The sequence below is a fragment of the Electrophorus electricus genome, chromosome 4 (assembly GCF_013358815.1).
Source record: "Electrophorus electricus isolate fEleEle1 chromosome 4, fEleEle1.pri, whole genome shotgun sequence".
NCBI classification, from domain to species: Eukaryota; Metazoa; Chordata; class Actinopteri; order Gymnotiformes; family Gymnotidae; genus Electrophorus; species Electrophorus electricus.
In genome coordinates this window covers 7,383,511-7,411,163 of record NC_049538.1, presented here as the reverse complement: position 1 = coordinate 7,411,163, position 27,653 = coordinate 7,383,511, and the positions used below count along the sequence as shown (strand labels likewise).

Here is a 27,653-nt window from a genome sequence, read left to right as displayed (position 1 = left end):
TGAAACAGGAAAGATCTGCTGCTTTCCCCAGTAAATAACAGACTCTGGGAGCTCAGCCTAAGGGCTCCTTTCAGAACCTTCCAGAAGAGCGTGGTTCTACGGCTGGGTAATGTTTGTGTTTGACTTCATTGTTCATAGTTGATGGGATGTCTACTGTTATCTGATGTAATTCAACAGTGGGAGAATAAAGTACTCTTGATTGATTCGTGGAAGAAATCCCCCTTAGTCAACACTTTCTGAATTTGTCAGTGTCTTAAGAGATGATGGGCATAATCACAGCTAAGGGAGACAGACAGCACACTGCAGAAATCAATATTTACAATTTACTTCTTTCAAAGTTTGTTCAGGGATACATGAGCATGTTATCCTTCCTAAGATTAGCTGACCATATCTCTGTCAGCTCTGAAATAAGGCTTCCTATTCTCTCTCTCTCTTGCTCTTATACACACACACACACACACACACACACACACACACCGCACACACGCACACACACACGCACACATGCCCACACACACACACGCACACACACCCACGCACGCACGCACCCACAAACACACACACAAACACACACACCAACACACACACACACACACACACACACACACACACACATTCTTTCTTTCTCAGCCATCCAGCATCTGACATCTGTGTGTGTGTTCTATTCTGGCCTTTGATGTAAATGTTTATCTTAGAAGTGACACCATTTTCTTTGTGAGTAAAGGCAGATCACTAAAATCTCTCTCTCTCGCTCTCTCTCTCTCTCTCTCTCTCTCTCTCTCTCGCTCTCTCTCACACACACACATACACATTTCATGTTTGATTAGACATTCAGCAATTTGCTGCATATCTTCATGGGAATGATTTTTCATTTGTTTTGTTTTATAATTGACTCAGAAGATAGAAGGCAACTTGTCTTTCTCTTGTGTGCCTCACACATTAATTGCACTACACTCAAAGTCAGAACCCTCATTTGACTGTACATTGAAATATAAGCATTAGACAATAACATCGTGTGATATCTAAGTGCTGCCACAGATTACTGGACCTGCAGTCCCAGAGCCACATGTGCAGGGAGTCAAGCAGCAAAAGCTGTTATTTGTTGTGAGAGCTCTTCATGCTGAGAACGATTGGATGGGCATCTATACTTTTAACTTGCAGGATGAAAATAGCACCCTCCCACATGGAATCAATTCATATCGTGTTAGTGTTTATTATTTATGGCAGTGGTAATGAAAACAGGAGGGCTCCCTAAAGGAAAATATAGGGCTCAGTTGGGGACCAGTGTAATGACAGATACTCCAGCTAGTATCAGCAAAGATGCACAAGGTATAGGTAAGCTTGGAGAGCTATTGATTTACATGGCTGTAACACAGAGTATGGAGTAACACACAGAGTAGGGAGTAACACACAGAGTAGGGAGTAACACATGGAGCATGAAGTAACACAGAGTATGGAGTAACAGTATGGAATAACACACAGAGTATGGAGTAACACAGAGTAGGGAGTAACACATGGAGTATGAAGTAACACAGAGTATGGAGTAACAGAGAAGGACTCCATACTCTCCATACTCACACATGGAGTATGGGGTAACACAGAGTATGGAGTAACACAGAGTATGGAGTAACAGAGTATGCAGTAACACACGGAGTATGAAGTAATGCATGGAGTATGGAGTAACACACGGAGTATGGAGTAACACACAGAGTAAGGAGTAACACATTAGTCTGGCATGAGTTTTTGTATACTATAATTTTTTTTCTTTTCAAAAGCTTTTCAAACAATATATTTCATTCAAGGGAATCTCAGACCAGGTTCTGTGTTATGTAATTAGTAACTGGTAAAATAATAGTGAACACTGAAATAAAATAATGGTGACATACAAAAAGTATTTGGTTTTAATTTAGTATAAGGCTGCCCTCTGCTGTTAGAGAGTGTATATCGCGGTCACACAAATAAATAAATAAATAATTAGACAGATACTTTCTCATTTCTATTATTTCTGTAAAAACATATATATAAAAGTTTTATCTGTCTGCTCTTATGGTACTTGTAAAAAAAGTGACATTTGTGTTTCATTTGCTGGATGGCATTCGATTACAATCAGTGTGCTGTGTACTAAATACCAGGCAACAGTGAACACTGTGCTAACCGACGTGTCTTGTGGCGCGGGAAGTCTTATTCCTTGCTTTTCCTACGCAATAAATATCTGTAAATCCCGCGTGAAAGTTGCACTGTTTGCCTGCTTGTTTGGACCGGTGTGTTTGTCCCTGCAACGCATCAAAATCCAACGAGTTCTTGATTGTTTGGTTTTGTTCTTGACGTGCACGCAGACCTGTCACACCGGATTGCATAAAGCGATTTTTAAAGCCAAAAATCATCTCGTCTCGTTTGTACGGTCTGCTAGCCAGGCCTGGACCGGTGCCAAGGACACGGCACTCTCGGTGCGACAACGGGGAGCGGTGTTTAAGTGCACCTGAAAATGGTGCTTCTACCCCTGTGGTTATCAGTAGGTAACTCACGCTCGCCGTGACATCACAGTAATCACAGGCCTCCTGCATTTCTGATGAGAGCGACCTGGGGCTACCTTTCAAAGCACGGGGAAGTTACATAATCTATTATACTCCATCAGAGAAGAGGGGAAAAACGGCTATTTAGGGCCTTCAGTTACTTAGTGACTTTTTTCCCTTACTATTTCTGGTTCAAAGAAAAATAATTTAAGTAATTTATCTTAATGGACAGAGCATATTAATGAAACGAAAGTTCATATTCTCTACCGAATGAGGATCAAGTGCTAATAACAAGCCACTGGAGCAGAAAACACAGATAATTACGTTCAGACTGACATTTTAGACTCATGTATTGGTTATTGTCTTTGTTCATTTTAGGATTAAATTGTGTGAATGGTGTAGGTCTATTATAATACTATAATACACAAACAATTTATTTTTAACTGTAAAAAAATGAATGTATATATTAACAAAAGTGAACCAAAAATATGAGCAATTGTGAGGACTTGCGGTTTGTTGTGTGGATTACAATTTTATAAGGTCTATGCCATAGTGACCATTTTGGCACTGACAGAGCGAACCGGGTTAAAAATCTCTTCCATTTTTGAATCATGTTTTCCTTAGGGCTACATGTGCATGATTCATTTGTTTCAAAATGAGGCTTGACTTTGATGGTAAAAAGCCCTGCAATGCACTCGTGATTTGTAGAATGTTCAGGGGAACACAGTGACCCATTGCTCGCACCCTCACACACACATACACACATTTTAACTGTCCTGCTGCTGTTCACTCTAAAGCCTGAGAACACAGGGCTCTGAACTCCAAGCTTCCATCCAACTCCACGCACGTATCCATGACAACGAGTTGCAGGATATCTCAAGACAGGATCTCTACACACTCCACAAACATGAACTTTAGTATAGTGCACAACAGCACATAAAAAGTGTTACCAAACAAAAATCAGTGTGCTCTGGGAAACTCTTATATGTACTGCATTCACAACTTTTATCCATTCTTGCAGATACAGTTTAATGAAGATTGAAGGATTGCACTATTTTTTACTTCTGTTTTGTGCATAATGATATAACAACGTTAATTAAATGTTACTCACGTGTAATAGCAAAACTCCACTCTAGTATTCAAATCAGATATCTAAATAATGACACCAGTTGCAAAAAAAAAAAAAAAATTAGATTTTTTTTAAGACTTGCATATGGCACAAAGAGTATAGAAGAAAGTGTACACACACCCAGATATACACATTTCAGACACACGCTCACACCTACACGCACACAAACACATGACCACTCTATCAATGGGCACATTCTTTCATCAGTTGTGACTGAAGCTCTGAATAAGTTTGACTTCTTTTTTAAAGAATCCTATATATATATATATATATGTATTTTTGTATTCCCTTTTTTAAACAATACACATAATCAGCAAAGACCAACTCAAATACACATCAAGCTTAGTCAAAATGTCCGTCTAAACTAATCTAGTGCAATGTCTGAGTAAAATCAAGCTATCTAATATTCAAGCTAATGTCCTTAGTGGCTAAATACAGTACAGATAACATTTCTCCACTCTGTTTGGCCACAGCATCATACACACACACACACACACACACACAGAGTAAATCACAGGTATCCACAGGAGTAGGCTATAGGCTATTGGGGGAAATGTAATGGTTGTAGGCTTGACTGTAGGGCCAAGGAGGAATTCCTAGGGCCTTTATTACATCTACTTTGCATGGGTCTGCACCAGTCTCATTTCCCTGCTGCATCAGGGCAAAGCCTCACTAATGCAGAGTTGCAGGGGGGCGTGCTCAGACCCGTGCCGACGTAGGCAGCTGTGGGAAATCAGACGGTGGTGCAGTTGGTGGAGAGTACTGCCTCCGCCTTGTCCCTCATCTCCTGGGCAACGCGCACGGGGCACTCGCTGCCCACCTGGCAGCGGAACACCTGCCGGTAAGCCTGCCGGAAGTTCTCTGACAGGAAGGCATAGATGACGGGATTGACAGATGAGTTGCTGTAGGCCAGGCAGTGGGCGGCCACCCGCAAGAGGAAGGAGGCCTGGGTGAGGGGGAAGGAGCCAAACTCCACCCACAGGTGCACCACATGGTGGGGCAACCAGGACAGGCAGAAGACCACCACCACCACCAGAACCGTCTGCGCCGTCTGAGGACGTGTTCACACACACACACACACACACACACACACACACACACACACACACACACACACACACACACACAGAGACAGAGAAATGCATGGCTTGTGAAACACCCAGCCATTTGAAGCTCAATGCTAAGATAATGCTAAGATCACTCATTCAACACTATTGATTCATGTGATGCAGTGACTTAAAAAACTAAGAGGGGGGATGTAAACTACGCATGACTGTGTGTGGTTATACTCATGCCCACATCCTTCTTACCTTCTTTTTGGATACATCAGACTTCTTTGATATATTCTTTAGCTTTTTGTGTAGGTGATTCAGTACCTGTACAAATATTGATTACATTGAAATTTATGAAAGCGCCTGACTCAGAAGTTTTACAGTGATATCTGTAAATGCACAAACTGACATCAACACAGTTCTAAACGCATTCAGGACTCACCTTTGCATAACAAAAAGAGATCAGAATTAAAGGTAGCAGGTATCCAAAGATAAACGTGAACACCACGTAGATTTTTCTCCGATTGTGATCGGGCCACACTTCCCAGCAAAATGTACTGTTATCGTTACTTTCAACGATGCTCTGGTGGTAGGCGACCGGTGCAGCCATGGCCAAAGACAGTACCCATATAACGACCACTCCAATCAGCGCGTGTCTCACAACCCTGATGGAAGACGACTTCCTGCAGTGCACAATGGCGATATATCGATCCACGGACATAGCCGACAGTGTAAAGATACTAACCAACATGGACACCGTGAAAAAGTAGTGGATGAACTTGCAGATGAACTCTCCGAGGATCCACGTCGGTAGCATATACACGGTGGACTGAAAGGGGATGCAAAACAGAAGATAAAAGAGATCAGCGATGCTGAGGTTGAGGATGAAAATGTTGGTGGTGCTGCGTTGTTGGCCAGGTCTGCGCCGTGCCAGAACGGTGATGACCAACGAGTTTCCCAGGACGCCAAGAGTGAAAATTAGTCCAAAAATAAGAAGCGTAACAAGATTGTCCGTTCCGATGCCGAATATTATTTTTTTCGGCGCCTCCAGGTCTGTATGGCTTTCGGGCATATCTGTGCCACTTTTGTTGTGTATATTCATTTTCCTTGAGCAAACTAAAGAAAAGCGCAAAAATGTTTTGCTGTTGCTTTGCGTGGCCAAACAGGCTCAAGTTTTGCCAGCGACTCAAATAAGCCTTTTCCCACCGAAAACACGTGTGGCAGATCCAGGAATTATTTGATTGAACGGGAACCCGTGCGCTTTCACGCACGCGCATTACAAAAGACGCACGGTATGTCCAGCGGTTGATTTGAATAAAGAAATAAGAAAAGGAACGTCAACTGCTCGCATTCATGAATCAGTTTCTGCTCTATGGTGTGCGAGATGCTTTTTGGAACGCACTCTTGGCATGCGCACACTGGTTCTGAGAGCAATCAAATATCATCGCCTCGGCTCTACTACGAGGACGTCACAGAGAGTAATGCCTCGCAGCTCGACAGCACACCCACCCATAGCCTCAAATTATATGCAAAAGCAGATAATGCAAAAAATTACGATCTGTTGTGAAAAAACAAAAAACAAAAACAACCACAACAAAAAACTTGCTGGCTTGGCTATGCATTTTGCAACACTGTGAAACAATTGATGGGAGATCCTACTTCTGTCCGGAATGATCGCCACTGGTAAAGCAAGATATGAAAAAAAGTGAGAAAACTCCAATCTCAGAGTAAGGAAAAAATATTTAAGAAAAAAAAAAGTCTATTGAACATAATTAATGGCATCATTTGAAATTCTTATGAGCAAAATCTAAAATTTTGACATATTTGATATTTCTTTTAAAGATCTGGAGATATTAAGCTTAGGTCATTAGTAAACCTACCAGATCATTAGTGAGTTTAGGTCCTTACTGAATCTCCCAGGAGGACAGTGTTCCGAAGCAGACCTCTCAGTGCACCCATACAGTGGTCCGCTTAGCACAAACTCAAGCTTTTGCAATTGAAAAAGTGAGATGAGATGGCAAGGAGAGTCCACAGGTCTTTTTGTTCAGGTTTATCAAAAGTATCTGTAATTCTATAGGCAACTGCAAGGGGTCATGTTATGAGGATTGAGGACACGCTCACTAATTAATAACCCTCAGCACATGTAACACGGTATCTGAACCCTGACTGACTACAAACCGAGCAGCACTACGCCCTCAGCAACCGACCCCCGGCTTTGATGGAAACCCTGACCTGGTGTTTAGAGCCTGTGTTGAACAGATGGCTGGGGTTCTCACTGATATTTTCAACCTTTGCCTAAACCAAGCAGTGGTCCCCACATGCTTAAAGACAGTGGCAGCTATGCCAGTTTCAAAACATTCTTGTGCTTCTACCCTTAATGGCTTCTGTCCTGTTGTGTTCACGAAGGGTTTCCCATCTGAAATCCTGCCTGCCATCTACATTGGACCCTTATCGGTTCACCTGCCACTGCAACACGTCTACTTGAATGCCATCACATCTGCCCACCTGAACAATGAGCAACTCCTATGTTAGCATACTATTAATGGATTTCAGCTCTGTCTTTAACAAGGTCAACCGTTCCAAACTGATTTCCAAGCACGCAGATCTGGGCATCAGCTCCGTTCTTTGTAATTGGACTCTGGACTTTCTTACCAACAGGTCACAGTCTGTTAAGCTTGACAGCCACAGCTCCTCCACCCTTGTACTGAATACCAGTGTGCTTTTCCCCTTCTTGTTTTACCAAACAACTGGGTACCTGTTTGTGGATTTAATGCCATAATCAAATTTGCAGATCACACCACAGTGATAGGCTTGATCAGGAATGATGACGAGAAGAGGTCCATCACCTGGCGATGTGCTGACAATAACCTGACCACCAAGTCAAGAGTCAAGTCAAGTGGCTTTTTGTAATGATGAGACGTGATGAAGAAGTGGGTTGCCAAGGCAAGTCTCTATGATAAATATATTTATTTACAAAACAAAACAAAACCAAAACAAATCAAAAAGAACAAAAACAAAGCACACTAGATCTAACCAATGTAGCAAACAGCAAACCTGGAAACACTTGTGATGAATAGAACATGTAGAACACAAGGGGTCAAACACAGACAAAGCACAACAAAAAAACACGGCACATAATACACAATGTTATACACATAATACACATAATAACAAGGAATAAAAATAGTCAAAGTCAAAGTCATATTTATTTATATGGTGCTTTTTACAACAGATGGTGCCACAAAGCAGCTTTACAAATGTTTGAGTCCAAGCCCCCAGTGAGCAAGTAAAGGGTAACACTGCCAAGGAAAAACTCTCTAGAGCATGAGAAACCTTGAAAGGAACCAAGACTCAAAGGGGGGGGGGGGGTCCATCCTCCTCTGGCCAGCAACAGCCACCACAATATTAACAATATAGACAATAAGGAGCAGAATAAATGGTGAAAGTAATAAATAATAGAAAAATAGTGAAATTAATAAACAATAATAAAATGAAAAAAATAAGCGATTCATGTCTACTCCAGTTTTCTAGAAGTCCTAGTCTGGTGCCAATGGTGTGCGTGTGTCCAAAACCCATCACATATGAGAACTTCCATCAAGGGCAACAGAGAAGTAGTTAGCTAGGGTGGAGGTGTGGTGGACTACAGCAGGAGACATCAGGGGGTGGTGGGAGGAGCCATAGCGGCTGAGACGGGTTGAGGCTCAGTAACATCATGACATCAGGTGTAGGTGTACCTCGGCGGAAAGAGAGAATAGATTATTAGGCATGTCCAGGTACAAAGGTGCGAAAATGAGGGAAGTATAATGTGTAAAGATGGATTCTGGCAGATCTAGCTATGGCAGCACAGCTCAAAGGAAAGAGCCAGAAGGAAACACAGACATGAGAGCAAACTGGAGCATCAGCCAACAAACCTGAGTGACAAAAGAGAGGTGCAGTGACAGCATCGTAACATTCCAGTTTACCAGTTACGCTAACTAGGTACAGGTGTGACACATGACCAATCAACAAGTTATGGGTGTGATGATGGCGACACACACACACACACACACACACACACACACACACACACACACACACACACACACACACACACGTCACTCAAACAGGGAGGAGTCCAGGAGGACGGGGCCATGCTGTGACACTTTGTATTGTCATTCCAGCTATATACAGTTATACAGAGAAACCACATAATGTTGGTTTCCACATGGTGCAATACAAAAGAAAACATAAGTGTAAACAATAAATCTGAAATACAGGGCCAATGATAACATACAGGGCAACGCTGACCAGTGCTCCACACTAAGTAAAGTGATGGATGTGCAAAGGAGGTACCATACTGTGACATTTTAACAGATGCACTTACAGTGCACAGCAGTCACTGGGGTAACAGCCAGTACACTAATCTGCAAGCACAGAATTTGCCAAACACCCAGAAGATCAAGAATTGCATTACATTCATTACATGAGACCATCTCTATGTCTATGTTCTCGTTTATGGTCACTGGTCTGTTTTTGGATTATATTAGTCCAAGTCTCTGGCCTGGGTCACCTGTTTTATCTTGGAACATTTTAATCCAAGTCTCTGGACTCATTTACCATTTGCATGTCATTTACACTTTACTGTCACTCTTCCCCATCGACTTTTGCACTACATAATACTACTTGTTATTTTGCACTTCGAGTTAGATGCTAACTATATTCCATTGGCTTTTTTTTTTTTTTTTGTATCCTGGTAAATGACAACAAAGTTGGACTTAATTGAATATAATCTAAAATAAATACCTTTGAATTAACACTCACATTCTGCAACCGTAACCTCATTATCACTGTTTCATTGCAAACCCCGCATGCTAGAGGAAAGAGTCAAATCAAACAAATTATGTAATTTTGCTACAAATACCACCATTAGCTGTTCACATATGTGTCATATAATTCAAACAGTCAGGGAGGCTCGGACACAGTTATAGGAGAAAAATGGAGCGAAGACTGATTCTCTACAATCCATTTGTTCCACAGCAGCAGACACAATCCGTGGACTTGTGTCTAAAGGCACCCTTGTGAATAATTTCTTCTGAGCTGATTGGCAGTGCCCTACACTTGAGTGATTAATTACTATATCTGTGATCTGTTTTATGTACCTCTGAAATACACAATCCTCCTGTACACTGACAATGGCTTGATGCTGAAATGTTTTCTTTTTGTCTGCTGCCATGGATTAAACTTGTTGAAGGTAGCTAAGGCTGGTTTTCCCTCATTCAGAACTCATGAGCTGACCTTTAATTGTTTTTTAATTGTTGAAATGTGTGATACACCTGCTTGCCTTGAGAACAGTGCAGCTTTAGATACACACACACTGTCATACTTATAATACCACAGCAAACACATGAAATGTGTGCGCATACACACACACACACACACACACACACACACACACACACACACACACAGACACACACACACACACACACACAGGTATATGCAATGGGTCATTTTTGGGTCATCCAAAAACTATAAGGTATTCATCTGGTCAGTATATAAACATTTCTAGATATTTCTAGAAAACATAAATTGGGATTTTTTTTTCTTTTCTTTTTTTCTTTATAATATTGTAGTTTTACTTTGTAAATTACATTAAGTAAATTCAAATGCACATTTCCTGTGTGGTTTAACTGACTTTGGTAACTGCATTGCAATTTAACAGCAACATTAAGAAAAATGGGGCAAAAAATGGATAAGCGCTATTGTATAAGTAACAGTGTGTTTGATAGATACCTGTACATTGGGGCTGTCACCATACGGAGCAGTGGTGCTTTTGTAATAGGCCTGGAGGAGGTGAAAAAAAAAAACTTTCATGGTTTCACAGCAGTGGAATTGTAGTTCTATTTTTGGCCGGTTCAAAGCTGCAAACCACTCTAAGGCCCCGCACTCCTGGGCCCCGTCTTGCAGGCACGGCAGGGAACAGGCTGCTAGGGGGCAGGTCTTCATTTGAATGATGCGGGGGTCGGGGGAGGGGCATGGGGGGGGGGCGTGATGAAAACACCTGTGATTCATGAACAAGAAACGAGCTGAGAACATCGATAAAGGTCACAGCAGCCGCGTCGAGCTCCAGGAACAGTGCGCTGGTGCTCGAGGCTAACCGCTGGGGCTGCGACGTGCTACGTCTGTCCTGCCATTATGTGTACCTAGATAATCTCTCCTGCTCTCCAGCGGAAGATTGCCAGTCATTAGTCATTAGTGATTTATTTCAGTTTGTTTTTTCCATCGTGTCATTTATTACATTGGTTCTGGATTTTAATAAGCATATTACAAAAAGAAGCTATAATGTAATACATTTTATGAAACTATTAATTGTTTATTAAACTATTTTGATTGAAATGAGAGTCATATATTCATATATCCCCTCCCCCATATGCTTCCACAGTCAGGATCCAGATCTACACCCCAATGATACGGATCACCACAGCAGTGCTTTTGCTTTTGAGTAAAGTTTTAATATATTTCTGTAGAAACAGAAAGAGACCCACAACTGTAAAGAGAGAAAGAGCTTGTTACAAGAACCTTTGTAATATTACAGCCAGCCATGGTTGGATTCAAGAACTAACTGGAAAAGTAACTTGGAATCCTTTGGAATCTTTACTCACATTGTTTCTTTTGTTTTGTAAAAACCTTGAATAACAAACTGCAGTATTATGTAAGCTTCTCAATGAAAACACATCAAGTGATTCATTTGGCACATCTTTTTAATAAGTGAATGCCGGTTTCCATGTGCACATTCGATGGCTATTAAGCTCCTGTTTTACTCCATTGAGTCCTTCAGCCTTTTGTATTGGATCTCTGCAAGGTAGTGATGTTAGTCTTGATGTACTGATGTTACCATGGTGACCAGTTGCCTCTTGTCTGAGATCAAAACTCTCTCTCTCTCTCTCTCACACACACACACACACACACACACACACACACATGTATGCGTGTTTGGTGTGTTGTGTGCAATACAGATCCTGAAGGAGCTGATCATGTTTTTCTGGGTCAAGTGAATCACATAGAATGGATCTAAACTGTTTAAGAAGTCATTACTCATACAAGGACCCGTTATAATCTAGGCCTTATTCAAATGTGAGGAAAATGGTTGCTTTTGGGTTGTAATCATTCCTTAGAATTAATAATTAATAATATTTCTGAGTATTTTGAGGCTTGTGCCTGTTTCAGCACCATGGACAGTGTCTGTGCATGGCGCATCCTCCCAAGGTGACATGCTCCTAGATAATCTTTTTTTTCTTTTTTTTTTTCTTTCTGCAAATAGCTTGATGTCTGAGCTCCAAGGCAGCACTTATAAAAGGCTTGCAGCATAGATGCTTCGCCCACTGTGGTCGTCATATATTTCTTGCCTTGAAGTAAATGATTATTAAACTTCACGCCCTATTCCCACGAAAGATGAACATGCAATCAGCAATACTGCATTTTGAGTGAATGCATATTATATGATCTGTATGAAAAATGGGTACAAAGCTAACAAGCAAACTCTGAATAAAGTCTATGTAGTACATTTCATTTTTTTTGCATAAATGAATAACACATTCATTAAAAATTGCATAAATGTGAAATGGCCAGGCCTTTCACCGGCTCTTTTGAGATGAGATCATTTCTCAGCTCCTGTATTCTGAGCTGCAATTCTGACATAGCCTCTTGTTAAGAGCAGGGCATTATGGGCCATTGGAAGGTTATGTGAAGAGAGGATGGAGTCCCCGCCAGAGCCACCAAGAGGCCCTGTGCTGCAGATCCTCAGTCAGACAGCAGAGGGAGTCAGCGAGTAGCACCGGACACCGGTGTCCATGCAATCATATTCTCTTCAGTTCAAGGTCCACACCTCTTTATGGAGAGAGATCCAGGTAACGAGACTGTGATAGACAGAGAGAGCCAGAAAGGGAGAAAAGCAGAGAGAGAGAGAGAGAGAGAGAGAGAGAGAGAGAGAGAGAGAGAAAGAGAGTCAATATTATGCTGAAGTTTTTCATCTATTCTTACACTTGGGTGTCTGTGTCTAGCTAACTTACACCAGCCTGCCATAATTTGAAATTATGAATAGGCCACCAGCCTCCCAGTGTTTTCCTGGACAAATAGTCTCCCTGCACAATACCAACATGTCTCATATTGTCTCATGTAATACCATTACCCAAAGAGTTAATGTTAGAGGAAAGTGTATGGAGTTCAAACAGGCCTGGCTCTTATTTAATCAAATAGATTTATGTTTGAAGGCCCAGACGCACCTTCTCTGCAGCTATGCATCTGGCTGTCTGGGTGAAATCTGATTAATGCCCAGGAAAGACCCGCAGGTCCCCGAAGATATCAGACAGACCAATAGAAATTGGTTTAGCACATTGCAGTTTGGCTTGTTCTATTATGTTCTAGTGCACTAGCAAGTCATAGTCCAAAGATTCAGGATGAGCGCTTATGAAGGCCATTTTAGGCCACAAAGGGTAAATCAATGTGCCCAAGTAACCTACATTACAATGTTAAACATGATGTCTTGCCATGTTTTGTAAGTCATAATTAGAATTCAGAAAGTAAACATATGGGAGCGCTGGGTCGATGCTCAAGGCCATAGGAGTGTACAAACCTCTGCCTCCCTGATGATGTTGTTGTTGCAAATGGGTGGGATGGGTGTGCCTTTTCACATTCAGTGTCTCCAGTTGCAGTATTAACACCCAACTTTCAACTAGATCACCTTTCATTTCATATCTTTTCTCAAGACACATTCTATCCGGTCGGATTAAATGAATGTCTTCTGGGATGATCTTTGAAGCACCGAGTGACAAAGAGAACAGGATAAATGTTACCACAGTGACCACGTTGTGCCTGCGGAGTTAGGCAACATTCAGACACATGGTTTCTTTCTTTGACAAGGGCTGTGGTCCATGGAGCACTCTGTATCCTATAGACATCCTGTAGACAAACTGGTTCTATTCTGACATATGTTACACTGTGCACAGCTCCTGGGTTCCTGTAGTATGTAGTACATCAGGTTTTGATTGGGCGAGCAGGACAACACTGTGGCAACAGACCGGGATGATGTAACTGAAGGGAAACTAAGGTCACACCTCCTGTGTAGATTCTAAACTGTCTTGTGTTTTAAAATAACACCACCACCAGGAAAACAATATTCACAATATTTTAGATTAAATGGTGTTTTTCTGAAAAGGCATAGGATTAGGACAAAAGTCCTGATGTACTATAAGGCATATACTAGCACAGACAAAATGAAAGGTTGAATTGCATAAGACAGAGAGTTGTCATCATGGGTTTGGACAAAGGCATCACAGGTTTTCAACATTTCCATTCAGTAAGCACATACACCCTTCTCAGTTTCTGAAAAACAGCAGCTTCTGATGTCAAGCGACAATCAATAACAGCATGCAGTAAGTCGAGCAAGTCCGGGTGTCTGTGAGTCCTCTCTGCTGTCGTGGTGTCTGATCTCAGTGTGCAAGAGACCTGACCCTGTTGTTCGTGTGGGCTGGTAAACAAGGCGATGCTAATTCCCCTGTGAGAGCCTGCCAGTGATGCCATCAACACTTGGCAGCCACTTTCTGTGCTGGACATAAGTATAATGCCACTATTTGTTTTATGTGGCAACACTATCGTTGCGTCTTGTTTAGCCTTGGAGATCTGCATTGTGATTTCAGAGGAATGTTCACGCAGTGATATGCAATTGCAGGAGTCCTTTCATTCGACATCTTTTTCACACCTATGACCTGTACCTTTTGTCCTTTTTTTGAACCAACATACCAGAAGTGGGTGGTTTGTTGCAAAGTGGTATGTTATAGTAAAGGCTCCCTCCCACAATGATTAAACCGTGCATTAAATGACACCAATAGTTCGGTACTTATATGGTTGGCAGCAAAGTTTGGCGTTCGAGTGAACCACCTCCTCAGAAACACAGAGCACAGGGGACACAAGTACAGAAGCGCTTCATGTTATCCTTACCGCATTCTACACTCCGCCGCAGTCTTCTAATGAGGAGACGTTTCTCCAGCGCTGCCTTGTGCGAGCATTTTCAGCTGCTCCCGTAGGCGGCACGGTCTCGGTCCACATGCTTCTCGTGGTTTCGGGCCAACTCGCCGTGTTTGCCATGCTTGTGTCCCACAGCTCCATGGCCTGTATTGTTTCCTCTCCCGTCCCTTTCACCCCTCGGCGGGTGACAAAGGCCGCCGCCTTCGCCGCACTCGCGCACTCGCGCACTCGCGCTGCAGGCCGCCTACTCCAGGCATTCCCGCTCCTTATCTCTCACGGCTCCGTGGGAGGTTTCGAGATAGTGAGCTATTTGGTCAACAGATGAGCTTCTGTAGGCATGACAGGACGGGGCAAACAGCACGTCGTGGTCCATTTATAGAGCCGTGGAGAGGACTATAAAATGAGCGCGAGGAAGGTTTGGCCGCATGGTTTTGAATAATGGAAGAGCGATGTATCCGTCGCGTGCATGGCAGGTATCTGTGTAAATGAGAGCTTGGTTCAGCCTCGCTGCAACGACCCGGATCGTATACATCTGCTTGCGCCATCACTCGATCCACTGCGTTTACAGCAAAACAGTCATTAAAGCGAATGATACCTACTTCCACGTACAGCTATATCACCTTAGTTCAACCATGTACAAATGCATCACTTCAGTTTAACAGTCTGCGACCAACATGACTGCCTACTGCCATTGGTGTTTCTGATTCTGTGGAAGCACTACTTAAATATTCACCTTTGCTTGGCTCAAACCTTTTTTTGTGTTTGAAATGCTCAAAATCTCCTTTTAAATCTCATACCTAATAACCCATTTACATACACATTAAAACACACTTATTTAAACAGACCTTTTCTTCTTGGTAGCTTGAAAAGAGGAACGAGGTTGGCAGACATTGTTATACTTAAAAATCAAAGTAAAATTCGGAATTAGTAGGGATGAGAAATGGAATCCTTGGCATATAAGATATTTCTTTTTGTCTGGCTGCAGTGTTTGAACTATAGTGGCCTTTGTTAGATAGCAAAAGTCCCAACAAACAAATGGCTAATTGTTTAAAAATATTAATATGCCAGTGTGCCTTAGTAGCACAACTTTTAGTAAATGTCTTAACAACATGCTAATGTAACATCTTGATGAAACTCATAATCAGAAACCTGCAAAAAAATCCAGTGCAGTGCTTAATTACTTCCTTAATATAGTTTTACATTTTAAGACCAAATCAGTCAGGGTGGAAGATGATCACCTTAGTTGCCAAACGATTGCTCTTTTCACCTTTGAAATCTGTCTCCACATCAAACGACTCCACGTCAAAAATCACATAGGGCCCATACGCGTCATATTTCAACATAAACTATTTATCTAAAGGATGCGAATCACTGGGACAATAGTTTGACTGTGCTGAGAGCTGTTTTGCATTGGGCTGCGGCCCTCTCATAGGCAGGCCTTGTTGTGCCCAGGCCATAGTGAGGCAGATGTGGACAAGAACAATAGCATGCCCTTCATCAGCGAGCAGGGCAGTGACTGACTCCAAGGGTACACGGGGCCCCAAAGAATGCCTGGCACTGGCCCAGGCCTACTGACGCTATTACGGACCCACCTCATCTCTCGGGATGGCGTTGAGGGGACCACACCTTCCAAAGGCCAGCCCATCTTCCCCCGAGGTGCAGAAGACCATCCACGAGCTAGGCAAGGGTGCCCTCAGAGCAGAGATCAGATCTTGTTGAGAAGGACACCGGCGTGCCATCCATACCATTGACCCGGGCTCAGAAGACTGACACCGAGAATGGCCACCGCGAGCACCTCTGGACAGAGCCCCTTTGGGCTGGGACGCAGGAAGAGGTCCCCAGGGCTCCTGGATCAGATCAGCAAGTTCTTCGGAGGGGATAAGAAGAAAAGGGGCAAGGTAAGGAATGATGGTTGCGTGACTGCATGAGTTTGACTGGATGTTACGGACCATGACTAAATATGTGCTTGTCAGTTGCTTTTCTTTATAAAACGTCCAGCAGCGGAAGGTTACATAAGAGTGGGACAGTTTTTGGCTGGTTTTCTGCTTCTGGTAAAGAGACTGTGCATAGTTCCAAGTACTGCTCCTGCTCACCTGGTGGAGCTGCAGAAGCCAAAGCCTGAGGTCCAATCATTTTCAAGAATGAAGGCAGAGGAGACTTTGGGTCATTTCCAGTGTTGTATAAAGCACAGCAATGACAGCCTTTGCATTTAATTAACTGTTAATAAGAATGGCTGATGCTGAGGTAAATGCATGTAGTCTTTGCTGGTATCAGTGGGAATACTGAAAACGCCTCTTGCAATAACCATGTTGTAGTAAATATGCATTAATATCCCAACATTTGACAATGTAGATTTAACATGTCCAAAATATTTAACATGTCCATGCAGGTTCAAAGTGACAGAAGTATGCTTTTTTTTTGGGGGGGGGGGGGGGGGGGGGTCTCATTTTTCATATTACACTGTGCAATTCCTTTCTGATGTGCTGTGGAAGGGATGGTTCTGTTCAAATTAGGATTGCACAGGCTTTGTTATTTATTCTTAAATCCTGTCACTGGCTCCACGTGATTTTTAGATCACGTATTACATATTGTAATTTGCAATTGTAAAAATATATTTTGAAAAGCTTAGGTTGCTGTGGAAACAATATCGGAGCTGCATCTTTGGTAGCTATGGCAATATTCCGTTTGGGTCAGTGCTTTTTGTTTGTCTTTTTTCTTTATTTTTACACCATGTTATTCTGTGTTCTTTTATTCTTTTATCTAATGAAAATACACTAATTTGATAATAAGCCCCCAGTTTCAGCAAAAACAAAAACAAAAACAGCAGCATACAGATCATTGCTCAGATGTTCAGTTTCCTGGCTCTTGTGAAAAATGTTTGGTTGTTTTTAGGGTTCGTTGAGAGGTCACCTCTCCTCTTCACCCCAGAGACCTCTGCACTCCTCTACCCGACGCCGTGGTGATGTGAACCCTGTGCTGCACTTTTTCAGGAGCTTTGTGAGTACACACACACACACACACACACACACACACACACTGCAGGACTGAACTGACCACACCAGTTAATTAGTTAGTGAACCACTTAATTAACAGGTAATGAAAAATTCTATATTTTATATATCCTTTTATATGTTATATATAGATACTATACTAACCTGTATGTTAAATGAAAATTGAAATAAATGAAGAACTGCACCATGTGTTAAATGTCACAGACTCATTAATTAGGCATGTTGCAGGTAGGTATCAGGTGCAAAACGAGGAACACCTGAGCAGCCTTCGCTAAATGACACCGGGACACACTGAGGCCGCTTCTTCCTGAGGGTTGTTCATTTAGATGTTAAGATGAAGTTGCCGTGCTTTTGATTCGATTTGATTAACTTTAGATTTTTAGTACTTCCATGGAGACGCAGCAGCCGCCAGACCTGATATCCTGCAATTGTGACAAACAACATCCAGAAACTCCCACTGCTGCTAAGAGAAATCCTGCATGACTGAGCGTGTCAGCCATGCAGCCTCGCAGTTCAAAGCTGCTGTCATGTTAGACAGTCAGTCCACGTTTATATGTGCACAACAAGCCCAGCTTGTTCGTCCATCAGGCAATATAAAGGGCTACACAGACTACTTATGAGCTTTCCTCTTCGCTATGCAAATGCTTTACATAATGGATTTTAGGGGGTGTGGTGGGGATCTGAGTGTTTGCACCTTGATAAATCACCCTTGTAACTTTGGATATAAAATGGAGTTTATTAAACTGGCACTGCAGTGGAATAGCCAGTGACAGGGCATCGCTATTTAAAACTTCTTGCACGTTTTGTAGACAGTTCAGTCAGGGTATAATGGATTGTATAAAAACAAGGCACGTTCTGCGTTTAAATAATTGAACTACGAATCAAATATTAGTTCTGCAGAAACAAATGATTGGAGAAGACCTGGAGTTAGAAACCTAGAACTGTTTCCCCTCATTACTTCTGTATGGCTTGAGACAAGGCTTGCCCGGAAACCGTAATTGCAGCCGGCGTTTTAACTTCGATGAATTGCTCGTTAGAAAGATACATGAGCAGCTAAATTTACATATTCCGCAGGAATGAAAAAAGAGAAGGCAGCAGCCAGTATTCTCCCGCCATTTTCAAATAAATGGGGTCAAGCTCTTCTCCAGTGTGGCTCGCCTGGATTGCATTCACTACTGAAAGCGTGTTACATGTCTGGATAAACAACCTGTTTTATGACCAGTGATTAAACGTAAGATTTTACAGATTTGTCTTTACCACCCACAGGTGTCCCCTCCTCGTCCCAAGTCAAGGGTGAGTCTCTATTTCAGTCACCATTGTTTTGTTATGTTGGAAATATGTTTATATGTTTGTATATGCCACATGCTTGAAAATGTTCCTCAGTACTTACATACAACATTTATAAACAAAGACCACAAGTTAGAAATATAAATCTCAATTTACCACTAATATTTATTGTACACAATTTCATCTACACTGACGCACTAACCCAGGTCTCACATGGTGTGAAGACTTAGAACCCCTGCTTTAGAATGAATCATTCTAAACACACACACACACACACACACACACAAACACACACACACACACACACACACACACACGCGCGCGCGCGCGCGCACACACACACACACACGTACGTTATGCCTAAGGCACAGACAGTAACAGTCAACATGTTTTACTAGTCTACATATTACTAAACTACTAAACTGCATATTTTATGTTTGAACCCAGTTTTTGACCCGGAATTCTATATTACTGCGATCTTGAAAAGAGAGGCTATTTCTGACCAGAATTGCAGTAAATTATGGTGTAAACTAAATTGTGTATTGCGTAAACTAAATGCCAGTGATATAAGAATATATTAAATATGTAAAGGTGCTTATTCATATTATTCAGTTCTTTTTGCAGTCTGAGATTCATTTTTGCCTCTGCAGTATCTTTTTTCAATACCCAGTCAGCCTTTATGTGTATTGGCCATGTAGGACAGTTAAAAGTGCCTAAGGAGAGTTTTCATCTCCGTTATCATGTAAAAGCCCACATCTTCACGGCTCACCCATCAACTTTCATAAAAAGAACACCTGAGGGTGCTTGGAATTCGCCTTCCAATGAATATGCAATAGTGAGATCCTGTTGACATGGCAGACAGCATTCTACTCAGAAAGGGGTGTTTTTCCCCCTCACTATGCTGAATCTTAATCACCATATCTCACCATATATTCTTTCTTTCTTTCTTTCTTTCTCCATGTGCAGTGGAGGGATCTCTTGGGTCTGGTACGTCACACGTGTTTGACTCGAGCCGTGTTTGCGTTCGTTACCTTTGGCATGCCTTTGGGAGACACTCTCCTCTGTTCTACTAGATTTGTCCTCCTCCTTAACACTCTCTCTACCCTGTGTAACTGATTAGCAATTGCAGGAATACTGTCCTGTCCACATCCCTCTGGAGCGCTCGTCAACTGGACACATAAGATCATTTTCAGGCCTCTTTACTAGGTTGAGCTTATTCACTCATGAAGATTCTTTCACCTTTACCAAAGAAATACCTGTCATATGTTATGTTCAGTCCTTACCAGCATCCAGACACCGGTGCAATGTAAATTGTCATTCTGATATCTGGGTCGATTTGTCAAGCAGCAACAAAACTTTTGTAGACATTTCTGTACTATACTAATACTCGTTTCCAAATTCCCAAGGAGGGAAAAAGTCGTTATCTGTAGTGAAAGAAGTGATCTTTTTGATCAGTGTTGTCAGATGGCTGCATAACGCTTAACCGTAAAACATCTGGCATAACCCTGCAGTGTCTCATAATGCAGCAAACATACCTGCTGAGGGGCTGACCTGACACCAGTGTGGAACATTACAGCAAGACTTTATGTGCTGGTGGTGTTAGTTTGACACTGTCGACCGAAGTTCAGTTACAGGATGAGCCAAAGTGTCCTTGATAACCATATGCTGTGTTTGAATTGAACCGAATTTGTCTTCTGACACTTTGATCCAGAGCGACTCTGTGCTTCTGCGTGACGTTGAGACAGCGCGGCCTTTTCTGTCCCCAGGCCGGTAAAGCAGCTTTCTCCTCCAGGGACATAGAGCTCACTGTCTGATTAAACCACCCCACTCCTCATCCTATCTCTCTCCTCACCAGTGCATGTCCGTGCGTCTGTCTCTGAGTCCTTCACTCACCAGCGCGTGTCCCTGACTCTGAGTCTTTCACTCACCAGTGCGTGTCCATGCGTCTGTCTCTGAGTCCTTCACTCACCAGCGCGTGTCCTTGACTCTGAGTCCTTCACTCACCAGCGCGTGTCCCTGACTCTGAGTCCTTCACTCACCAGTGCGTGTCCCTGACTCTGAGTCCTTCACTCACCAGTGCGTGTCCATGACTCTGAGTCCTTCACTCACCAGCGCGTGTCCCTGACTCTGAGTCCTTCACTCACCAGCGTGTGTCCCTGACTCTGAGTCCTTCACTCACCAGTGCGTGTCCCTGACTCTGAGTCCTTCACTCACCAGTGCGTGTCCCTGACTCTGAGTCTTTCACTCACCAGTGCGTGTCCCTGACTCTGAGTCCTTCACTTACCAGTGCGTGTCCCTGACTCTGAGTCTTTCACTCACCAGTGCGTGTCCCTGACTCTGAGTCCTTCACTCACCAGTGCGTGTCCCTGACTCTGAGTCTTTCACTCACCAGTGCGTGTCCCTGACTCTGAGTCCTTCGCTCACCTGCGCCCCCTTCTGTCATAATCTTGCACCATCTAGGTCTACAGTCTTCTTTAGAGGTTTATGTAGCCAAATGAAAGCAGGAGCATGGCAGTAAGAGACAGTGTACCAAGCTATATAGATAACAACAAGATTAAAGTTATTTCATAAGGATATGCATTTCTCATTACTCTTTCATTGATCATAAAGCAGCCTGGAATCATTTACCACGCAGGAGAAATCTATGCAGAAACAGTTTTTGCAAATCAACAGCTTTCCTTCGATAAACAGAAGTGTTAGGTGACATCAGGTGATGGCTCAGCAGACATTCTGCTGTGCTGGTTTCTAATCTGCCATGCTTTTGATTTCTGTAACTCAGTCCTGTTTGGTGGGATTTATTTTGCATGCATATTAATAAGCTCCATGTCTGGATTCATGAGTATCACTTTTCCTCCTCTGGTTAATTAGGGACGGGACTGTAGTTTGATCCCTTAATGCTGTCTATTAGCTTTTAGCATGTTATTGAAATGTTTTACTGTACAACGAAAGAGCCACTAATGAAGTCTTGTTGTGCTTTTATAGTCATCTACAACCAGCCATAACAATGACAATAAATGCCCTACCAATACATCTCATAATGTATTTTACACTTAAATTTTCATATATACATTTTCAATACGTTTAATGCCCATTAATTGCCCATAAATGCCTATAAAGACATTTTGACAGTTACAACGTGACATTTTGTTGTAGAAAGTTTTAAAGCCTATAAAAAGTTATGGAAAATCACAGAATTTCCTATTGTGGAATGTGTTGTTCATCCAATTCATACAGACCAGTTGTGCAAAGTCATGGTGTGACCTACTATTCATAGCCATGTGGAATATTCTGCCGAACCTTATTTTGTTACAGAATAACGCTTGTGACATAACCGGTTCCCACACCTCAGTGAAGGCCAGGCAGAATTGCTGGCCCTTTTGTTGCTCTTAATGTGTTGATGTAGGATATTTTTGTAGGCTTCATCATCACCTCGTGGCTCAGAGAGCATCAGATCCCCGCACAGACGGCGTAGGGACCAGAACACACTCTCCAGAATCTTCAGCCTGGTGAGCTACAGCGGCACTTTAGCTGACTTAAAAAAACACCTGAACGAGAGGATAAAACCCCTGAAACACTGAACGAATCCTAGTGGCTGGATATGTTTGAAATGTCCACCCTGCGTCACGCCTGAGCCTGAGTCTGCTGGTGCAGCCTGTGCGTTTTGTGCTGACCTCCGATCACTCCTGTTCTCTCACTCACCTGCAGTGACCCTGCTCTCTCATATTCATCATTCATCAGGTCATCTCTTCTCTCTCTCTCTCTCTGGAGTGACTTGTGCGTCACAGTTGTTTCGTTATCGTGCCCTATCTTCACATTTTCATTACTTATCTCTTATCTAAATCCTCCACTACCCACTGGGGCACCTGCTCTGCAAAAAAAAAAAAAAGGGAAAAAATGATTTCCTCAGTTGACATAAAAATGAGTCTGTCCTCATATAATGCAGAATTTCATTCATCGTAATCCCAATTGTTCATAACCCTGATGCTTTCACCTAGACTCTCTGGGCACTCTAATAGGTACACCTGTCCTGGAGGTGCATATAGAGACAATGGTAGCAGCCACCCTCTACCCCATTCATCCCTCACTAGTTTCTGACCGCAGGACCAGTCGTGACTGGACATTATTTTCAACATAGCACTCAGCACAGATATGGCAGGGGCCTGGGATTTGGTGCTGTCCTCGTGTGAGGGTATCGGGGACAGATTTGTGGGTTGAAGGTGGGGAGGCAACCCAAAAACATCTGGCGGACAGCAGCTGCGGGGTAAGACCCTGCCCTGAGCTAAAGAACTTGAGCACTGCTGAAACAGATGATAGTCTGTATTTGTACACCTACCAGGTGTTTTCTTCTAAATGTTCTAAGAAAGTAAGCCATGAGTGTAACCAGTTGTCCAATGCATGAATCTCCTAACAGGGTTCAAAGGATCGAAGAGCTCTATTGCACTGGCGTGAACCAGAGGACAACAGTGCCGTGCTTCTGGGTCCTAAAATGTGCCGTGCTTCTGGGTCCTAAAATGTGCCGTGCTTCTGGGTCTTAAAATGTGCCGTGCTTCTGGGTCTTTGGCCTTGGTGCTTCTGTAAAGCTACACTGTGATATTACTGTAAATAGCACCCTTCAAATGAGCTAAAGTTAATCGATTATAGGCTACCATAGCAACACTGCAAATTTTGAGATTCAAGTTGACCAATCACAATATAACCTGTTTATGGACATCTAGGAATTAACCTTTGCAAAGTCCTAAAATGTGAATCATCCTCCCAAAAGAGTGAGCTTAACTGAGTCAACTTTTAAAAACATTTTTGCCTGAATGTCACAAAATGGTTTCAGCATGATGGAAGTAATGAGATTTGTTACAATGCTTCTATGAGAGCTGTACTGGGTAATAGGAAATAGATTTTTATCATGCGTAAAAGACCAGGAAAAGCTGCAAAGCAATGTTCTACTTACATCACCACAGACAAGTGATTGAAAGATGTGTTTGATTTGCTATGTGTCACTGATGAAAGCAATGAATTTTCAACATTCCACCATCAAGTCTCAAACTTAAGCATGTGAATTACTAGATTCAGTCACATCTTCTTGCTTACAGACCATCATATTCATGTTCATACTCATATTCATGCCCCTTTAGATCGGCAACATAATGAAATCAGTTTTTGTCGGATGTCTCTAGGTAGTTTGAACTGGATCATATGTATACAAATGTAGATATTCCTTATGACTCAAACCATGTGCAATATGTCAGATATATCTCTTCTCATAAATCCATGCCTCTCTTTCAGTTTGGAAATCCAGCAAAATAGCTGGATCATGACATTCAGATTTGGATAACGTCTAGATCTACCTCAATGTCTAATTCATTTCCTCCCACTAACAGGACAATCTGTGGCTATTCCCTTGTCGCATGTCATACGACCGCACAGTGATAGCCCCAATGAACCTCACACATATCACTCAAGAAGAATGATCAAAGTAATGCCGTGTAATTTCCTCTTTTCTTCACTCGAGTTTGCCCTGCCTGCAGCTAAAAGAAGGCGTTTATGATCCAGGACGCATCGTGCGTCATGTACTTTTCTGTCCGCGCCATAGTCCACGCACTTCACGAGGAGGCCGCTCTACGGAGAGGCACGGTAACAGTCTCTCCACCTGTGCCCTTTTCTGCTCGCAGGGAGAAAGCAGATCTCGCTCTCCCCCCAAACGCTGGAGCACCATCTTCTGAGCCCACCTCCGACGCGAGAGAGAGCCGGGTGGAGGAGCGAGGAGAGAAGGATGAGGAGGAGACGGGGAGCGCCGAAGCCGAGTGCGCCCGCCCCACACACTCACATGTCACTGAGTTTAACCGACTAACACCGGCCACCTCCGCCCGTTAGACAGAGATGCAATCCTGGTATCTGAAATTAGACGCCTGCAGGGTTCCAAGGGGACCGCGAGAAACACCGCGCATGCCAAAGTGCTTTTGAGACGTTAGACGGTTATTCAGATCTTGTTAGACTTCTTTCTCATTGTCTTTCACTGTTTCTCCTACTCATTGAACACATATGCTTTTGAATGATTAGGAAAAAAAACCTCAGCAGAGTGTGCCAGAGCAGCATAAATTATTGCCTAAAAATTGAATCTCTTACGCTCGGTCTGACTCTAGCAGCAGCTAAGATGGCCATCCCATACTTGATTTGATCCTGACCGTAATGCGTTGCTGTTGTCTGCGACGGCACTCTGTCATTGGCACTTCTGTCCCATGGTGTCTAGAGTAGTTTCATCCCTGAAATGTTGAGCTGTATCTTTTAAGGCATCAAATCTTGCAGTCAGCACTCTGTTTCATCAAAGCTTGCTTTCACCGTTTCCATTCTTGGCCTTTTATTTCTCTGTTATCATATTTGAAGTGTATTTGCCTTCGACGTGTTACTCAGTGTCTGTGCAGTGATCTCTAATCTGTGTAACACAGTGAGGAACCTTCCCCAGAGCATAGTGTTTTCATGTGCAGCGTATTTGTGGAAATCTGCGTGTTCTTCATAGTTGTAAAGTGTTGTGATATGTACAGTTTGTTTCTTCTATGTCGACGTGTGCATATAAGATGTTGAGTGGTTTTTTTTAGCTACTTTTGAAGGTTATTATCTACTTTAACAGTCAGTATTGTATATTGATAATGTGATATCATTTTTGAAATATTATTTGATTATTAAACAGGGGGGAATTAAATTTACAGTTACAATAAATACTAAAGTTGAAGTCTTTTAAGTTCGGATTGAGAATGATTGCCCTTAGATTGCACTGATGGAGTAAAATGCTAACCATGACCATTTATTTTAATGTCTTAGAAGAAGTATGCAAAAATGCTATATTGTAAATGCTTCATATATTTACTGGGAAAAAAAGTATTTATTCTTGATTAATTATGAGTGTATAATATATTCCAAAGAGGAGAGAGGTGGACATCTGAAACGGCGGGGTTTGACGCTGGGAGCGAAAGTGTGGGATGGGGACAGAAAGTAGAAAATGGGTCGGAGAAAGCCGACGTAAGGGAAGCATGGAAGAGAGACGCAGACTTCACTTAGCCCATGTGATGTATAAGCTATTGTTTATAATGTGTCCTGATACTGTGTATTGTTTTGTGTCTTGTAGACCAATTATGTGTGTGCTGTTCCTGATTGAGTGCTGAATACACAATAAACGCCAGTTAAACTCCCCTTCAGGGCTGGATATATCCCAAATGGTGCTAAAGATTTATACGGCGGAGAATATTTTAGTGGCAAAGTTTCCAGTTTACAATGTGTAATACTTTTAACGATCACACAATAAGTAACAACAAATAAAGACTCCTAAATGTATTTATCTACGTTAAGCGTGTCTGTTATTAAATATTCATGGCGTTTAAAAGGAATCCATGTACCAGCCAATGAGCACAACATGAAGCTTGAATGAAGATAATTTGAATTTGAATTTGAATCTTGCGCATACAGAGAGGCTCCTCTAGAATTGAGTAACTGAATTTAATCCCAAAAGAGCCTTTCATCTTATAAAGGAACATCTGAGCTGTTTCTTTAAGTCAACATGTCGAATGTAAAGGCATTTATTAAAATTTTGCCTTGATTTTTAACTGTTGGATGTTTCTATTCACTTGTAATTACGACTGACGGTCTGAAAAGTATTTTTAATGATTTCAAATCTAAGTATTTTAATATCGCAGGGGAAACATTTGTTGATTTTCAAAATATTGACTGAGTATCTGAATAGATTCATATATACCTGGCCTGAGGAATATTTGTTTTATATATATATATATATATATATATATATATATATATATATATATATATATATATATATATATATATATATATATATATTTATTTATTTGTGTGTGTGTGTGTGTGTGTGTGTGTGTGTGTGTGTGTGTGTGTGTGTGGTTTAAAAAGGTACTACAACAGTTATTCGTGGTTTTGCAAAATATGCCAACTATAATGTGACATCAGAAATGTTTTGTAGATATCTGCACAGTGACCTAAAAAGGTATCCTTCCTCTGATCTGTAAACAAAAGGCCATATTTCTTTTGGATATTTTTTTAATAACACAAGCCCTCTGAATCCTATTCTCCATTCTTTCAAAGACGAGACGCACCGTGGTGTCCAATAGAAGACCTGCAGCTACTGTGAGACATGCGGGGACTATGCTTTGCACATACTGTCACGCCCACCAAACGCCCCACGACTTTGACTGTTGAGTTCCTCTCTTTATCGAAGACACGGCAAGTGTAGGGACACGCACGCAGGATCCATAAAGAGCACACGTAACGTCGTACGAACCAAAACAGAAGATTATGGGTAAGATTATGAAGCGTGAGCGCCCTCTTGTGATCTTTCAGAGTAGCAGCAATGGACTTTTTTTCAAGAATCTGGTTTACTCATAGAAGTGCTATAGAATAGGATTTACTTTTCACAGCGTGACTCAAGTCAGTGATTGTCTTGAGACGTGGTGCACTGAGCATATAAGGATCATCTATATGCCATTTGTTTGAGTGGCATCTCTTTCAGTGTACATGAAACAAGAACGCCCTTATGCACAAGCTCATACCCTGCCACCAGAAGTGTAAAGTTTCAGATTTACAAAATAAAAGTTGAGCCATCTCCCAGCTGGGTTCACTAATTAATTCTACCTGATGGCTT

At 42.2% G+C, this 27,653-nt stretch overlaps 2 protein-coding genes and 1 long non-coding RNA gene across 4 annotated transcripts; 1 reads left to right on the top strand and 2 right to left on the bottom strand.

Annotated features, from left to right (window-relative positions):
* Positions 1–3,522: 3,522 nt before the first annotated feature.
* On the bottom strand, positions 3,523–6,056 carry galr1a (galanin receptor 1a). The gene is made up of 3 exons (XM_027019573.2): positions 5,137–6,056; positions 4,953–5,018; positions 3,523–4,693 (listed from the first exon to the last, which is right to left on the bottom strand). The coding sequence occupies exons 1-3, from the start codon at positions 5,794–5,796 to the stop codon at positions 4,376–4,378; spliced, it is 1,044 nt and encodes a 347-aa protein (XP_026875374.1). The 5' UTR covers positions 5,797–6,056; the 3' UTR covers positions 3,523–4,375.
* A 5,107-nt stretch (positions 6,057–11,163) lies between these two features.
* Positions 11,164–14,907, bottom strand: LOC118241131. Its single transcript, XR_004775857.1, has 2 exons — positions 14,670–14,907; positions 11,164–12,589 (listed from the first exon to the last, which is right to left on the bottom strand). It is a non-coding gene; the product is annotated as an uncharacterized LOC118241131 (long non-coding RNA).
* A 1,409-nt stretch (positions 14,908–16,316) lies between these two features.
* Positions 16,317–26,325, top strand: mbpa (myelin basic protein a). 2 transcript variants are annotated; one of them, XM_027019538.2, is made up of 6 exons: positions 16,318–16,594; positions 17,589–17,693; positions 18,974–19,000; positions 19,961–19,981; positions 22,411–22,500; positions 24,661–26,325. In XM_027019538.2, the coding sequence occupies exons 1-6, from the start codon at positions 16,475–16,477 to the stop codon at positions 24,709–24,711; spliced, it is 414 nt and encodes a 137-aa protein (XP_026875339.1). In that variant the 5' UTR covers positions 16,318–16,474; the 3' UTR covers positions 24,712–26,325. The 2 variants fall into 2 exon arrangements, with proteins under 2 accessions (XP_026875341.1, XP_026875339.1); XM_027019540.2 differs by lacking the exon at positions 19,961–19,981 and having other exon boundaries at positions 16,317–16,594.
* The last annotated feature ends 1,328 nt before the right edge of the window (positions 26,326–27,653 follow it).